The following is a 16,773-nucleotide window of genomic DNA, read 5'->3' as shown; positions in this document are numbered from 1 at the left end:
AACCAAAGAACCAAGGTTATTACAGTTACCCAAAAATGACAAAATAACCAAAACTAAAATGTAAAAAATCGTTTAGTTAACGGCAACTACATAAAAACTAAGCTTTACAAAAAAACTTACCAAAACGTTATTGTGTTGACAAAACTAACTAAAATGAAATTAAGGACAGAATATCCTTAGTTTCAGCCTTTGACAGCAGCATACTTGTACATCAGTGCCTGTAGAGAGTAACATGGTCTGATCTGATTGAAGACTTCACACAATTATAATTTTAGATCTTGAGTTGTACTCAAACATCATCTTTAAACTGACCAAATGAAAAGGCAAGAACCCTTTTAAAAGTGTTTTAAAAGTGCATTGTGTTTACCTTGTAAACTCGCTCTGAGTTTGATTAAAATGTCTGGTGGGCGTGTCCATGCGGTAACAGCGCCCCCCCGCGGTGCTCAGTGAAACAGTCCCAGGTCAGATGATCAGTTCTCAGCTACGTTGTAAATACACAGCAGCGTTCCGCCGGGGCCATGCCTTCATAGGCTCTTTAAATCACGTCTGACTGAACAGATTTCTCCCCTCGGACACTCCCCATCTTTGGACACGTTATCAGAGTATTTCTGCCTCGTTTTGGCGCGTTAAAGTATTGATAAAGTATGTACCGGTCTCTGTACGCTTTCCGATCCGCGGAGCCCAACTCGCTGCACTTCGCAGCCGGAGAAAGCTTCCTAATCCTGGAGAGGAGCAACAAACACTGGTGGCTGGGCTCCCGATGCAGTTCGGGGGAAACCGGCTACATCCCATCCTCATACATCGAAAAAATACAGGTAAACACACATTTCTTAGTTTATTAATTTGTCTTAGCGAATACAAGAACGCACTGGGATGAAGTGAAATTTGGTGAATGCGCGTTAACAGTGATGGGATCGTCACAGACGGGTCCCGTGTTTCTGTTGTACTGTACGTGCTGTAGGGCAGGCCGTGCTGAAGCTGGCTCTTGATTACTGGCAGGAAGGAAGATGCAGGTTTGCTGAATCAAAACATTAATTATTTGCATGGTTTGCATCATTGGGGACTTGGCCTCCTGCACTGCGGCTGTTCGCTGCGACAGAGAGGGGATGGGACAGGGGAGGATGGGGTATGACAGGAAGATACAGGATAGGGTGTGAGACAGGACAGAGTCAAGGACAGCTATTGTTTATAATCAGATTAATTACATGTCTTCCTGTGGCTACTCAGTGTTTCATTATCAAAAATCTACTCCAACTGTCAGCGTTAAAGTAGTTGCTACTTTCTTCTGCCCAGATTCTCTCTCAGTCACACCCTCATGTACTCCACAGTGAGGATTTTCTAGCCACCCAGGTCTACAGTGAACTAGTCACAGCATGTATTTAGTGAAACACAGGCTCACACACAGCAGCAGGAGAGGAATGCTCCCTCTTGTTTCTAACGACATTGGTTGTTGATGTTGAATGAGCCTGAATGTAAAGCACCTGTGGTTGAGAAGCTTTTATTTTTTATTAGATGACTGCCCCAGTTTGATCCTGCCTGGAGTCACACGTCCTCAAGCAGCAGATCTGTTTTCTTTAAAGTTTAATCATTATTTTAATCAATATTTAATCACTTCAGTTTTTCTTTTTTGTGTCTGTTTTTGTCCCAGGCTCCAGAGCAGGACGAGGTGCTGCAGTCCATAGACAGAGCTATCGAAGGAATCCATAATGTGGCCTTAAAAAATGGAGGCAAATACAATCTGGAGCAGAGAGATGTTCTTCAGTGAGTACAAAAGCAGATCATGACATCGAGAAAATGTTCTGCAGCTGTGCTGCATATAATTCTCCACATTCCTCTTTGTTGTAGAAAGTTGATCCATCACAGAAAGGAGACTCTGTCACGACGGAGTTCCTCGTCTGCAAGTCACAAACAAGGCATCCCATCTTCCAGCAGTGAAATATCTCTCAGTCAGACTCCTCCTCCACCCAACGGTCTTAACCGAGATTATGGGCGACAGGGGGGCGTGCCACTATCAGGAAGCATGGACAATATGCAGGGAGAACAGGGCTTTTACCAGGTATTACACCCACATATTTCCCATGATTCAAATATTCAGGATGGTCTCTTTCTTGATCTTCTCTTCAAAAACAAGTCTATCTTTAATCTTGGATGGTGCAATATCCATACAATTTGCATGGTTTGCAGTTATGACTCATTAATGAACCTGTAACACAACAAATCTACCAACCGTATTTATGTATACATATATGAGCAGCACTTTTTATGATTTACAATATTATTCCTTTCATTTTTTACATCGAAACATTCACAGAGTGTGTAACATCATACAACTGTTAGATTTTCCTTGCTGCAAAAGAAAATAATAATTAAAGAAACAAAAACAGCATGATAGAAAGAAGAAGTAAAATAAAAAAAAACAAAAAACCTAAAAAAACATAATGATTGTTTGATTCCATCACAGATGCAAAACATGAAGATCAAAATAGTAATGCAAAACACTTTCACATCCTTTTTTCTCAGTGCTGTGAAGTGCTCTTCTACTTTACATTTTTTCGCCATGTATCATGAATGATGATTTTATAAAACAAATAGCAATTAACAGCTTTGTAAAGGGATTTGAATGAAACACGCTTAAAAATCCCTATCATATCTACAGCAGCAACAATAAATCATATATTTGACATAAAACAATGAAAATTAACTTAAGACAAATAAGTCAATAAAACAAAATCTCTGTAGTGGCAACTGTAGTATCTTAGAATAAGGATAAACGGTAGAAAAATGTATGTGCTAGTTTGTCTCCAAAAAACAGAATGTTAAGGTTGTTCTTAAACGCTTCCACTTTCTAATAGGGTTGTGACGAGATCAAAACGTCACAAGATATCTTGTTAAGTTGAAAATTATCTCGCAAGATCAATATTGCCCAGACATCAGGAGCAGCAGCTCTCCTGACAGAAAACAATACCTAGCTGGAAGTTGTAAAAGATCACAAAGATTCCCTGGACAATTTAAAATTGTTGGTTTGACAGCTAATGAAGAAACAGAGCTGATCAGTGACCAATTAATATCATGCTCCATTGCCCCTCCTCCGTGAGCGCTACTCGGGGCCATACATGATCCGCAAATGCATAATAAGTTCATCGTAACCTTTCGAAATGATTAAATACTGCTGCTGGAAACCTGTGCAGTCTCCATGAGTTTGTGTATGCGCGCAGACTTGCTGATAGTGTGGCTATTTGTGACTTTCTAACTTTGATTCAGTCGCTGCCTTGTCAGTCGTCTTCTCTTCTCACTGTCTATCAAAGAAACAGACCACAAAACGATAATAAAAGACAATAAATGCTTAATTATTGTTATTATTGAAGCAATGAGTGCATAGTGCAGTAAAATAAAGATGTGGCAGACTGATGAAATGAAAGGTCTGATTTGAAGAGCATTAAAATGTACAGTTTGAGTCAGAGTTAGGCAAGATAAACTGTGTGTAAGCACTGATAGCCTATTCAGTACAAGAGGAGTTAGTTTAAATATTTCTGAATAGACCTGAATGCTTTGCAATTATGACTTTCAGCCGTATAAAGGACATATTTTCCACTCATATATTTTTTTCCAAAATAATGATAAAAAAAAGTGTAAAATCTTGTCTCGTCTCATCTCGTCTCATGAGATAAGCGTCTCGTCACACCCCTACTTTCTAATAATATCACTAACGGTTGACTATGGAGTATCCAGCAGGGACAAAATTTCACAGTCTCATTGTAAAGGTGACATCCATCACAATTCCAGGCTTGAAGTCACCGAGCTCTTCAGAACGACCCATCTTGTATCAAAAATGTTTGCAAATGGAGACTGCATGGCTAGGAGCACGATTTTATACACCTGTGACAACAGATCTGATTGAAACGCTTGAATTCAACGATTAACAGTTGTGGCCAAAGACTAAAACTATGACTACAAGTGTCAAGAGGACTCCCTTTTTTTTTGGTGAGGAAGACGAGACACAGATTAGCTGTAAACAGATCTTTGGTGATAAAACTCTAATGAGTGTTTAGTTTTGGTTAAGGAGACTAAAATGTTTGTGCTGGGCTGTTGAACAATCAAGATCCATGATATTTCTCCACCTTGCATTAGCCTTAATGAATTTTAGATGAATTGAAATACTGATTGTGCATAAATATGACTGATTACTATTTCTATTATTGTCACAAATTGGCTTATTAATTTTGTTCAAAGAGATCAAATGTTCTGACTCCAATAGTAAGGACTAAAATGTTTTGTAAAAAGAGTTTTGAGTAATACTGGACTGGAATATTTTTGTGTTTTTGCCGACTGAAACTAGGCAAAACTATAGAGTTTAAAAATGTCTAAAATGCAACTAAAAGTGAGTCTTTTTACGCTAAAGACTGAGACCTAACTATAAAAAGCTGCCAATATTAACACTGGTTCTCTATTTCCAGACACAAATAAGGCTGTGGTGCAGTGACTGGGAGTGAAAGAATGATAAATAGATGTAATAAAATGGCATTTTACAGTATGGAAAGGTATCATGGTGCATAGTTTCTCATCGTTGCAATTAAGATGTTTGCATTGGAACACCAGACATTTAAGCAGCTTGATTCAAAAATAGATATGGAATAACATTTAAAGAGAAAATACACTCACACACACTTCAATTTATGGACCATTTCAAACAACCCCAATAAAGTTTTTTTAAATCTGCATTGTATATCTAGACCACTGCATTTTTTTCAATGAATGCATGAAAAAGTTAAAGGAAGGTGAAAACCAATGCAGTGGTCTAGATATACAAAAATATAATCAGTATGCTCTCTCATGAAGATTTAAATGCTTGCCTCCTCCTCTGTTTTGACCTGAAGGTGCCTCCTCAGCCTCGGCGTGCGGCCCCTATCACACCCCCTCCTCCTGAGAAACAGCGAAACAGCCGACGTGCAGGTGGGAGCTCAGCAAGGTTTATGGCTTTACTGAAAGGTTCAACGTTTTTATCACAGTTTAGTGTTTTTGCTGCTGATGCTATCTGCTGCAGCTTTGCACCTCACAAACACTCTATTCTTAGTCAGGTCATCCTCCTCTCTCTCCTCTCTGTAACTGGAGCTCTCTCTCTCTCTCTCTCTCTCTTTCTTAGAGCCAGAGCCCCCCTCCAGAGTGTCTTCTCTCCCTCCGTCCCCCGCTCCCTCTCTCTCAATCAGCACCACCACTACAGAGTCTGGCTCCTCCCATTCCCTGGTTTCTTCTGATGTCAGTTTGCCCAGTGTGTCCAGCACCCCTCCTCCTCCTGTGCCATCCCGTGTGAAGCCCTCGGCACTGCCTCTAGACGTGCCCTCTGATTCCTCTCCTCAGCCAGCTCCTGCAAAGAAAAGCCTGGCTCCACAGCCTCCCTCCCAACCCGCTGTGGAGGACCAGCCGGAAAATGAATGGCCAGTTGCCCCCCCTTCTGTTGCTGAAAGCCCTCCTGGCAGCCCCACTACCTCTGAGCCAATTCCCATGACCATTGGGGCCGAGCTGATCGAGCTGGTACGGAAGAACACGAGCCTGAGCTACGAGCTGTCACGTGTAGCCGTGGGCGTGGTGGTGGGCCACTTGCAGACTGCTTTACCTCAGGCCTCCTCTGCCCTGGAGCAGGTCCTCGTCTCCCTGGTGGAGAGCAAGGTCAGATATGTTTACCTTACTCCATGTGGATTCAGCATCCTGGAGCTGTGCCAGCCTAAAGGAGAATGCCGATGTCGTTTAGAGTTTCAGCTCGGTCTGCATTTAGCTGACATTTCTCCAAGAGGACAGCTAACATAGTATCACTCACTCATTTCCTGTGAAGGCAAGCTTTACAGTGTCAAACTGAACTGAAAATTAACTGCTGATTCTCTCCTGGCATGCATTTCTGTTTCTTCTTCTTCCTGGTGTAAGGCTGTTGATGGAGGGTAGAGCGTTATGTAACGCCAGCAGTAGTTGCTGAAAGCCTCTGGCTCCAGTCTTTATTTACGTGGTGGCACCTGTGCACACTGCGGCCCTGCTCATCTAAGCAGAAGGCCTGATTACTGTGCGCTCCATTAAATACTAAACATAATACAGAGAAGAAAAACTAAAATGTTAGAAACTTACAGTGCATTCAGAAAGTATTCAGACCCCCTTCACTTTTTTTCAATTTTGTTATGTCGCAGCCCAATGCTACAGCCAAAAACATTCTGGTGTCACTTTGTTGTGATGGGGTACTGAGAGTAAATTAATGGGTATAAAAATGCATCGAAATGACTGCAGCATCAAGCTACAACATAACAAAATAGAAAAAGCAAAGGGGGTCTGAATACTTTCTGAATTTACTGTAGTTTTGTTGGTCTTAAAATGTATATATATTTTTAACACATACTGTTTGCACACAACCACAAGCCATTTACAGATTACTACCTGCAGCAACGTTGCATCGAAGTTTCACTTATGCCTTTGTACTGAAACATGCAATCTGCAGCAGTGCAAAAATGGTTTTCCATTGTGTAGTTTGACACAGTACCTTATGGCACTGGTTCCCAACCTGGGTCCGGGACCCCCTAGGGAGGCACCAAAGATCTTAGGGGGGCGCGAGGCTTTGTCTGCTGAGGCTGCCAAAATTAGATTTGCAAATATTGACTAAAACCGTGATAAAGCAGGTATTAAGTTGTTTATACAAATGTCTTTTGGTTAAAAAAAAGCATGCATAGGCCTGTTAAAGTTTTTTCCAGTGAAACAGTTGAAATCTGTTGATTTTAGGCGGCAGTGTGTCACTTTTTCTTTCGGGGAGGGGGGCGCCACTTTTCTTAGGTACATGTAGGGGGAGCTCCAAGGGCAAATGGTTGGGAAACACTGCCTTATGGCAATATGAAATGAGGAGGGGCATTGGTTATAAACACAAAGTTGGAGCTTCACATACACAGAATCCCGGGCATGTACAAAATCAGAGCACTGTCCCACTAGCTTTGATGTTACAATGCCCCTCCCCACCCACTTCAGTGCGTTACCTATTGCAGACAAGGTGTAGCAGGCATAAATGTCCCACTTTGAACAGGCCACATGCACCAGCATTGTCCTTTAAAGTCTCATTGATAAATAACTGTTATGTTGTTAATGGATACAATTATCACTCAAAATTTGAAAAAGATCTTTTCAAGTCAAGAAACAATATTGATTTGTCCCCCATCTTTGAAGTCCAAGTTTGCTTGCATCTTTTACCTATAATGTTAGCTATTTGATGGATTAAAGTGGTCTTTATTTTTCCCCCCTTTAAGACTTTTCAACACCTCTTTTCAGAGTTGTAAAGCTGTCAAGAGACAAGATGGCCAAGTTGATTAAATGAATAAATGGCCTAGACCGAAAAAGCAGAAAATCTAAGTTAGCCACTGGCCTGTCTGCTCGTATGGTGAAGCATTTAGCAGCTAACCAATCAGGGTAGAGGTATGGGTAGAGCAAATACTGGACTCGACAAATTCCCATTCAAACAAGGCATTTCTAGAAAAAACGCATTTTCTTCTGTATTCTCTGGCTGTGTAGATTAGCAACTCTTTGCTAGTATATTTGGTGTATCACACTGTGGGCGGTAGTTGTAATCTGGCTAACTGTTGATGCTTTGCCTTAGAAAAATAATTCATGCAAGGTTAAAGAAGCCTGCGACTGTTCTATGTCATTGTGTTTAGTACATTCAGATATTTTTGATTTTATGAAAATGATCGCTATGAAAATTTCCACATAAATATTTTTTTCTCTGGACTGCTGCCAGCTTGAACAGGACTATAATGATGTTTTATGTCCTTGTAGGATTTGAGTGCAGCGCTGCCGCAGGGTCAGGTTTGTCACGATGAACAAAGGCTGGAGGTGATCTTTGGCGACCTCGCCCGTCACCGTGACGACTCCCAGCAGAGGAGCTGGGCGTTACACGAAGACCACGCTCTGATCGCCTGTTACCTGGAGGAGCTGCTGAAAATACTGGTATGATGTATTCACTTTTAATTCAAGTTAAACTTGACACCTTGATATTATTATTACACAACTATCTGACCATTATCCATTGTGCTCTTATAGTTCAGTTTAACCAGTCTTTATGTATTTTAAGCTTTTACAACCCTTTAGGCAACTGTAGTCATTTTGATTGTGCTATATAAATAAACTTTCACTTCAAAATTGTTTGACCTTTCTCCCCTGCAACATTTCTTATATAGAAAAGGCTACAGGACCTGTTATTTTCTCAATGAAGGTCGACAAAGTCACAACTTATTTTGGGACACATCAAACTGTATATCAGAGCTTTAAATTTAGCTCTTTTTGAACCAAAAGCTGCAATGTTTTTAACAGTTGAAGAAAGAAATGGCAAAAAATGGGGTAGTAAAAATGAAAGAGCTCTTCTGGTCTAACATGAGTTTTATGTTTTATATATTCATAGTAAAGAATGTTTAAGGAGAAGCTTTTCTTATTCTTGTAATATTTAAAGTTTGTATTTGGGCTTAGTCAGTGATGTGTCCACTAGACCCGTCCAGATGTCATGCTGTAAATTCCAGACATGTTTGATAGGATCAGAGTGGCTCAGGCGACTTTACAAATCCAACAGTGTGGTCAAAGACTGGATCTGTCAACTCTTAAAGCTGCCAAATGTTCTTTGTTGGCAGTTTGTCCCAACCAGAAGTCAGATCAGGGCTGGGATGTCCTGATGAGTTTTATTTTTATGGGGTCTATAATCCTGTGGTGTGTTCAGGGACCACAACAGATTATAAAGCTGCATAGCTTTGGTGTTATTAGACCATTGGTTATGACTATAAGCGTTTTTCTTTTTCTCTTGTTCTCAGACTGATGCTGATCCAGAGGTGTGTAAGAGGATGTGCAAAGCTGACCACAGTGAAAATGTGATGTCGCTAGTTTCATATTATCAGATGGTAAGGCAAATGATAATAAGGAAATTATTTTTTTCAATGCACTTTGAACTACAGGCCAGTTCATTTATAGAAAAAAACAGTATTAAGTCATATTATATCATGGAAAAGTGATTTTGATCAATCTTTATGGAGTTTGTTTCTAATAAATGACCCTTTTAAATGTTGCTCAATCACATAGTTGTTGAATAATACTATGCTTGATATTTTTCCTACAGTATTAAGACTGGATTGACTCAGTGAAAGTCAAACCTGCATGTTGATGATGTTCATTGTAGTTAGTATTTACATGTTGTAACTGGGTGCCTCTGCAGGAACATCGAGTGTCTCTTAGGCTGCTGCTGCTCAAAGTGTTCGGTGCCATGTGCAGTCTGGATGCTGCCCTCATCTCCACCTTCCTCAACTCCATCCTTCCCATGGAGCTGGCCAGAGATCTGCAAACTGACATACAAGGTGACTTTCTTTACTAAGTTTGTTATTTATATTGCACTTATTAAACTTAACATTGTACTTCATATTGTTTTACTTTTCTTAGAACACCAGAAAATGTGCTACACCGCTTTGGTACTTACAATGATCTTCTCAATGGGCGAACAGGTGCCATATCATCACTATGGTAGGTCATATATAAAGATAATAGTATATTACAAACTGTTAAAGAATGGACATTTCACGTCTTTATAGAAAATCTTTGGTGTAGATTATTTTTAACAGTGATAAAAAAGCCTTGATTGGCTCCATGGCAATGCTATTTCTTAACTTGAATTGATTATAAAACAGTTTTTCATACTTGAACTGATCTTAAACTTTGGCATACTTGCACTAAAAGATGTATTACTAGGATTAAGTCTTCTTTATTAAACATAATCCTTCCCCTACCTTTTTTTCAGAACACTTGAATGCAGACTTTGTTCAGTTTCTGCTGGATGTGGTGGAGGATGGGCTTCCCTCCGATCCCACAGAGCAACTCCCTGACATCTTCCTAAACCTCCTGTTGTCCTTCAACTTGCACCATACAAGTAAGGACAACCATCCCTATATTCATCAAGAATTTTGATTGTTGTAACAGGAAGCACACAAGCATAAATAATGCCAGTGATAGCTGTTTTCCTTCCATGTTAAGAAATGTCGCATCCTGATGTTTGGTGATCTACGAAAAGAGCTTCTATTGTCTTGCTAAAAGATTATTTTATGTCTGTGTCTGCAGCACCCAGCAGCAATGTTATCATGCAGGAACTGAAGAAGAAAAATGTCAAGATCCTTTCAGAGAAAGTGCTGTTGCTTCTTAATAGAGGGGGTAAAATACCAACATTTGCAATGTTTCTGATTTTGACTCTTTCTGTCCACTGATTTCATCGCTCACTTTTTGTCCACCTCCTCTCCAGACGACCCGGTTTGTATGTTCAAACACACCCCGCCTGCTCCGCACTCTGTACTCAAGTTCCTGCAGGATGTTTTTGCCAGCAGAGAGACTGCTGATATCTTCTACAGTACTGACATGAGGGTGATGATTGACATCGCTGTCCGACAAATTTCTGACCTTTCACCTGGAGACAAGGTAAGACCTGAATGTACCATCCAACTTCTGATTGTTTTCAGGCTTAAGCTGGTATCAAGATCATATGAGGTGATTGTTGTACTGCTAGCTGTGATCCTGGTTGTTAGTCTGTAAGATTTACATTTTGTTTTTTAACATTGCCATCAATCATCCTCTTCCAAATCGATCTGGGACCTTAATGACAACAAATAGTAAAATCTGACCATATTGCAAATGAAAACAACATTGGATAATCCACTGGCTATGATTGTCTATTTATGCTAGCGTCCAGTCGCTCATCATAATATAATACAATAAGAGAGCAGTATCTGAAAAGCCAGTAGGACTATTTGGTATGTTTGTCATGATACAAAAAGAAAAGGCAAATTCCTTTCTATTATACAAGTCATTTGAAGTAGTAACAACTAATAAAAGTACTTATTTGTTAATGCAAAGCTACTCTAAAGTCCAAGCTAACATAATTTTAGTTTGGTACAAATGAGTACTTCCAGCTTGCATTATGTTAGCTTCAAATAAATAACCAAGGTAGTTAAAGTACTGAGACGGGTCTGGCTACAGACCATTCATCTCTGACAGCCACTCTCACAGACTGCTCATCTGAGACTGTGTATATTGGAAATACATGCTTAAACTTTCAAAATAAAATTGAATTAAACTTCCATTATGGGTTAGGGTAAGTGTCAAGGTAAAAGTAGGGACACCAAAAGTTAAAATCATGACCTGCAAAAGCTGATTACAAACAGGAAGAAAGCTCATCCTCCATTAAAACACTCTTACACAGCAAGCATAGCTTATGTAGCTCTGTAAGCTGTAGATGATAGAGCTATGTAGCTAACATAGCTCAAGCTAAAGTTAAATTCACAAATCAGCTACATAACCTATGCAAATGAGGTGATATGTTACCTCTAAATCTAAAACTGGAAATTCGTTGTACCGGCAGTTTACAGCAGTTCTGTAATGGAAAATTTCCTCGCTTACCTAATGTTGGTTTAAATCCTGGCTAACATATTTTAGCTTCAAATAAACAACTGAAGTACCTCCCAGCTAACCTGATAAACTCCTTGCAAACATAATATTAGCTCCAATGAATAACCACAGTACTACCTAACTAACCTAATATTAGCCCTAATCCTGGCAACCATGTCAATTTGAAATAAATAACTGGAGTACTTCCCAGCTAACCCAGTGTTAGCTTTTATCCTGGCTAACCTGTTGTCAGCTTCAGATAAATAAATTAAATTCTTCCTAGCTAACCTAGTCTTAGCTGAAAGTCCTGGCTAATATAATGTTATCTCAAATAGATGACTCAAGTATTTCATTACTAACCTCCTATAACCTTAAATTCATGGGTAACATAATGTTAGCTTGGAACAAATAAGTGACCTGATAGCTGAAGTAAATTTCATCTGAGGTATGGTAGCTCTGAACTGCTAGCATTAGCTTTTGTCTAAAGGAAGCTCACCTGTTGTCAGGATGTGTGTTTTACTATAAGATGTGATGCTTTTCCTTTAAATACAATAAATGAAAACAAATGTCAATAAACTATTATTTTTAATTAATTTGAGCTGGAATCCAGCAACAGACCTTTATAATAGTGTTTAAGCCTCCCAGTGAGTGCCAGTCTCTAGACTAGAAAATAATAATAATGATAATAATAATAATAATAATAATGATAACTTATTAATGTAACACTTTTAAAAACAAGGGTTTACAAAGTGCTTTGACATGTGCAGAGGCAAACAGGAGAACAATGCAACAAAACCCAAACAGAAGGCAACAGAAACGACACTGAACATCAGCAGAATCCAAATAGTTTGCAATATCATGAGATATCAAGATCCCAGCCATCCTGAGAGATACATTGCAAACTAAGATATAAGAGGGCATCATTAGAGCACAGACATCCTAAGATACTATGTGTGCAAACTAAGACGCTGTAGACATCATCATAGGTAACATAAAAACATAGAAACCAGGCTCCACAGGAACAAGCTACATAGGTGGAGACCTAGAGGAAAATGTTTTTAGAAGATGTGAGTAATTAAAAGTGAAACAAAAAGAGAGAAAAACAATAAAAGACAGTAAAATGTGATGAGAAAAGAAGAATAACAAAAAAATAGAATGTAAATTAAGGAGAAAAAAAAACTCAAAATAAAATAAGCATTATAAATGTAGAGGAAATAAATTTAATACATATAATCACAAAGGTATAGAGAGGAAAAGCAATAAAGAAGATAAAACCATTAAAAGAGAAAGGTACTAACAATTACATTTTTTCAAAAATGGCTTTGTTTTCAACACAAGTGTAGGAAACTGCTGTTCCTCTTTTGTCCACTTGAGACTTACATCAAAAGCCAATCAAAGACATAATGTTGAAATGTTCATCAGCAGAAATAAACATGTTTACAGCCTGGCACAAACATGTATTTATTTTGAGATATGTTGCTTTTCTATTGATAGAAACCGGTCAATAATTGATTTTTTAATCTGTTGGATTATATGATGGATGATAGTTGTGCATAAATTTGCATAAGTAGGGGCAGACTAAGTTGACTCAGAGACAAATGTGTTGTAGCTGTTTGCCTGGAGGCTTGAGGCCAGCCTCGACCTGACCTTTGTGCCCGTTGTTTAATCCATCAAAATTTAAGCTGAGACAGCAATTCCACTGAAGGGCTTCAACATGTATCTTCAGAGACAAATGGCTGACATCAGTGAGAATTAGTCAGTGCTCTTATAGTCTATGCTTCCTAGGACATGAGAGGGAAATGGCCGCTGTCTTTATGGTAGAAAGTGTATTCCTCCAAATGTTGATCAAGTGTTTTAATGACTTATCAACAGTTTGCCTCCTTGTCTGATTATAATCTCTTTCCCTCTCCCTCTTAAGCTGCGAATGGAGTACCTGTCCCTCATGCACTCCATAATACGCTCAACAGACTACCTGGAACACCAGCACCGTCTGTCTGATCTGCAGGGAGCGCTGCAACGGATCCTCAGAGAGGAAGAAGATCCAGGAGAGGAGGACGGAAGCGCTACAGCGAAGCAGATGGATAAGCTAATTGTGCAGCAGATCTACAAGGAGTTCCCACAGATCTGTGAGAACCACAACTAACCATATCAGTATCAAGCTGACACACTGTAGTCTGCTCCTGTCCACTGCAGGGAGGTACAATAAAGCTTGAAGAAGAGGAACTTTGGTTTGATTGGACGCCCTGTTTTCTGTGCCAGTTTTTCTCGATTCTTTGTTGGACTCTTCTGGGGCTGCAGCATTCTTGCTATTTTTGTGGTAGGAGGTTTATTTTTTACAAGGGAGAAAAATGCAAAAAGCTGTGAAGTTTAGTCATTATTGAGGATTAAAAAGCCAAAATAAGTTACCCAACAATAAATTCCGAGCAATAATAATGTTAAAAATCATGCATGGAGTATTGTAGGTACTTAGTATTATGGGTTTTAAGTAACAGTAACCAAAACTAAACATTTTCTGAACAAAATAACACCAAGGAAACTTTATTTGTAGAAAAATAGGACAAATTCAAATATTTTGAATGAAAGGACAGGTTTTAAGTTAAGTCACAGATATTAGTGCCATAGGTTGAACTGCTCTGAGATTACTTTGAACCTTTATGTGCTTCCCTGTAAATGGGACCAAATTACTGTGTGTTACCAAAAGCATTATTTTCTTAATAGATAGAATAACCTGAATTTCCTTTGTCCTTCATCTAATCATTCATTAGTGTTAGAATAAAATCAAGTGAAATATGGAGGAAAAAAAGCACATTCTCACAACTCATCTTTTATCATAATTAACTGATGAATTGCTGCTACATATCAAGTTTTTCCTGTAGCTCTGTCTGCAATCACTCAATCTGGTACTTTCATCTCTCTTCTGCTTTTCAAACACTTAAAGGCAATCGCTCTGCACTTACATATGCAAGCATCACCTCAAGCATCAGAACTCAATGACTGTTTACAGATTCATGTCTGTAACACTGGAGGGTTTTTGTCCATATGCTGCATTCATCTTCAATCTTAACTGTGCTGCACTAAGGCTTAATAAAAGCTTGTAATCTTGCTGTAATACGCAGAGTATTAGCAGATGTGAGCTGCAGGTTCCTTGAGTTCAAAGTCTTCTGCATTTACTATACAAAAAAGATACTTACAAGTGTTTCTTTAATCAACAGATGCTCTTACTGAAACTCAAGGAAGGCGGGGTGCAGAACGTTTCTTTTATCTCCTTGTGGTTTAAATACAACACACTTCCTTATTTCTCCCTTACTGTGTGGTGGTTATTGTTGTTTCCCATTTTAAACTTTGGCTTACCTTTTATTGTCCCTGGCATGGCTCCTCCGTCTGGAAACATGTTTCTAAGAAGGTAGACACAACTCAAAAGAAGTGTTTTTGATTTTGAGTTAATGTCTGAATATTCATACATTGATAATTTGTTTACAGTATGTGTGAGAGAGGTGAGTGTCTCTTCTTGCTATGATTAACATTGTCTACAAAAGTGCTGCAACTGTGCTCCAACAGAACTAATAAAGCTATATTTTAACAGTGGAAATGGTCAGATTGGTTTCTGAGAGGATGTAGAGGTTTAAGACATAGTAAAACTTGAATTTGAGAACATTTTTAAACAGATATTTCATGTCATATTCTTCTCTCTCTTTTGATTGTGAATGTAAGCAAGACACTGAACTAACTGCAGTAAGAGTAGTTTGTCATTACTTTAATTGAAATTGATAGTTTTACTCAGTGTTCCCATACTGTTCTCACTTTCTCTATCATATTACACTGCCTGGCCAAAAAAAAAAAAGTCGCCACCTGGATTTAACTAAGCAAATAGGTATGAGCCTCCTATTGGATAATTACTGCATGGGCGATTATCTTTCAGCTGGCAACAAGTTATTTAACCCCAGCTGGTGCAATGAGTAACTTCTCATTTCTTAAACAACCATGTCGAAAGACACATCCTGTGGTCGTGGAAAAGATGTTAGTCTGTTTAAGAAGGGTCAAATCATTGGCATGCAAAAAAGGCTCCAGTTTGCTAGGGAGCTTAAAGGTTGGACTCTGGAGGAATGGAAGAAGGTCATGTGGTCTGATGAGTCCAGATTTACCCTGTTCCAGAGTGATGGGCGTATCAGGGTAAGAAGAGAGGCAGGTGAAGTGATGCACCCATCATGCCTAGTGCCTACTGTACAAACCTGTGGGGGCAGTGCCATGATCTGGGGTTGCTGCAGTTGCTCAGGTCTAGGTTCAGCAAGATTATGTGCCCGAAGAATGAGGTCAGCTGACTACCTGAATATACTGAATGACCAGGTTATTCCATCAATGGATTTTTTCTTCCCTAATGGCATGGACATATTCCAAGATGACAATGCCAGGATTCATCGGGATCAAATTGGGAAAGAGTGGTTGAGGGTGCATGAGACATAATAATTTTACACATGGATTGGCTACCACAGAGTCCAGACCTTAACCCCATTGAGAACCTTTGGGATGTGCTGGAGAAGGCTTTGCGCAGTGGTCAGACTCTTCCATCATCAATACAAGATCTTGATGAAAAATTAATCCAACACTGGATGGAAATAAATCTTGTGACACTGCAGAAGCTTATCGAAACAATGCCACAGCGAATGTGTGCTGTAATCAAAGCTAAAGGCGGTCCAACGAAATATTAGAGTGTGTGACCTTTTTTCAGTGGCACTTTTTTTTTGGCCAGGCAGTTTAGTTTTCCTACCTTTTTTTAAATTTATATTTGTATTCCTGTCGCTGCCTAATATTTAGCATTTAGCCAGGCAAACTTGTTTAAAATGGAACTTAATATTTCTAAGCAGGTCTCTCTAGTTTTTAATCACCTGGATATATATGCAAATGTTTTTTTTTATCTGCAATTATTTTATCTTAGAATAAGCCTTTTATTCATACATGTCAAGAGTCCCCTGTATGGACTCTGCCATCTTGGAGTTTTGCATGTTTCTACAGCACCACAGAAGGGAACAAATAATAAAACAATTTTATATAGTCATGTGATACGACACTCTTCTGCATAGGGCTACTTATAAAATTATTTTCCATTTAGTCAAACTTGTTCTGCTAAATGCTACAGGAATGTATTACACACTCACCTTTAAGTTTTATGTTTAAATGTTTTCTTTCTAACACTTTGGGTTCCTTCTTACCTCATTTTATCCTTTAAGTTTTATTTTGTTTTTTTTTTTAAGTTATGAGACACTGAGTTTACTTAAATTTTTTACTCATTTACTCATTTACTTTATAGCTGAGGTCATGAAATTGAGACTTACAAGCAGTATGAGCTGTTTT

At 38.9% G+C, this 16,773-nt stretch overlaps 1 protein-coding gene across 2 annotated transcripts; it reads left to right on the top strand.

Annotated features, from left to right (window-relative positions):
- The first annotated feature begins 477 nt into the window (after window positions 1-477).
- Window positions 478-15,004, top strand: LOC121507361 (NCK-interacting protein with SH3 domain-like). 2 transcript variants are annotated; one of them, XM_041783654.1, is made up of 13 exons: window positions 478-815; window positions 1,649-1,761; window positions 1,846-2,056; window positions 4,875-4,950; window positions 5,141-5,664; window positions 7,795-7,965; window positions 8,817-8,903; window positions 9,215-9,353; window positions 9,436-9,516; window positions 9,791-9,919; window positions 10,108-10,197; window positions 10,286-10,458; window positions 13,343-15,004. In XM_041783654.1, the coding sequence occupies exons 1-13, from the start codon at window positions 645-647 to the stop codon at window positions 13,565-13,567; spliced, it is 2,190 nt and encodes a 729-aa protein (XP_041639588.1). In that variant the 5' UTR covers window positions 478-644; the 3' UTR covers window positions 13,568-15,004. The 2 variants fall into 2 exon arrangements, with proteins under 2 accessions (XP_041639588.1, XP_041639589.1); XM_041783655.1 differs by lacking the exons at window positions 478-815; window positions 1,649-1,761 and having other exon boundaries at window positions 1,852-2,056; window positions 4,875-4,966.
- The last annotated feature ends 1,769 nt before the right edge of the window (window positions 15,005-16,773 follow it).

Source organism: Cheilinus undulatus, linkage group 3 (genome assembly GCF_018320785.1).
Source record: "Cheilinus undulatus linkage group 3, ASM1832078v1, whole genome shotgun sequence".
Lineage (NCBI taxonomy): Eukaryota > Metazoa > Chordata > Actinopteri > Labriformes > Labridae > Cheilinus > Cheilinus undulatus.
This window is presented reverse-complemented; position numbering and strand designations above follow the sequence as displayed.

What these genes read in the sequence shown, in the direction of transcription:
- LOC121507361 (XM_041783654.1), top strand. Translation starts at nt 645, where the DNA reads ATGTACCGGTCTCTGTACGCTTTCCGATCCGCGGAGCCCAACTCGCTG. An exon ending in AGGAGCTGCTGAAAATACTG is followed by an intron (nt 7,966 to 8,816) that starts GTATGATGTATT and finishes TCTTGTTCTCAG; the next exon opens with ACTGATGCTGATCCAGAGGT. An exon ending in GTTGCTTCTTAATAGAGGGG is followed by an intron (nt 10,198 to 10,285) that starts GTAAAATACCAA and finishes CCTCCTCTCCAG; the next exon opens with ACGACCCGGTTTGTATGTTC.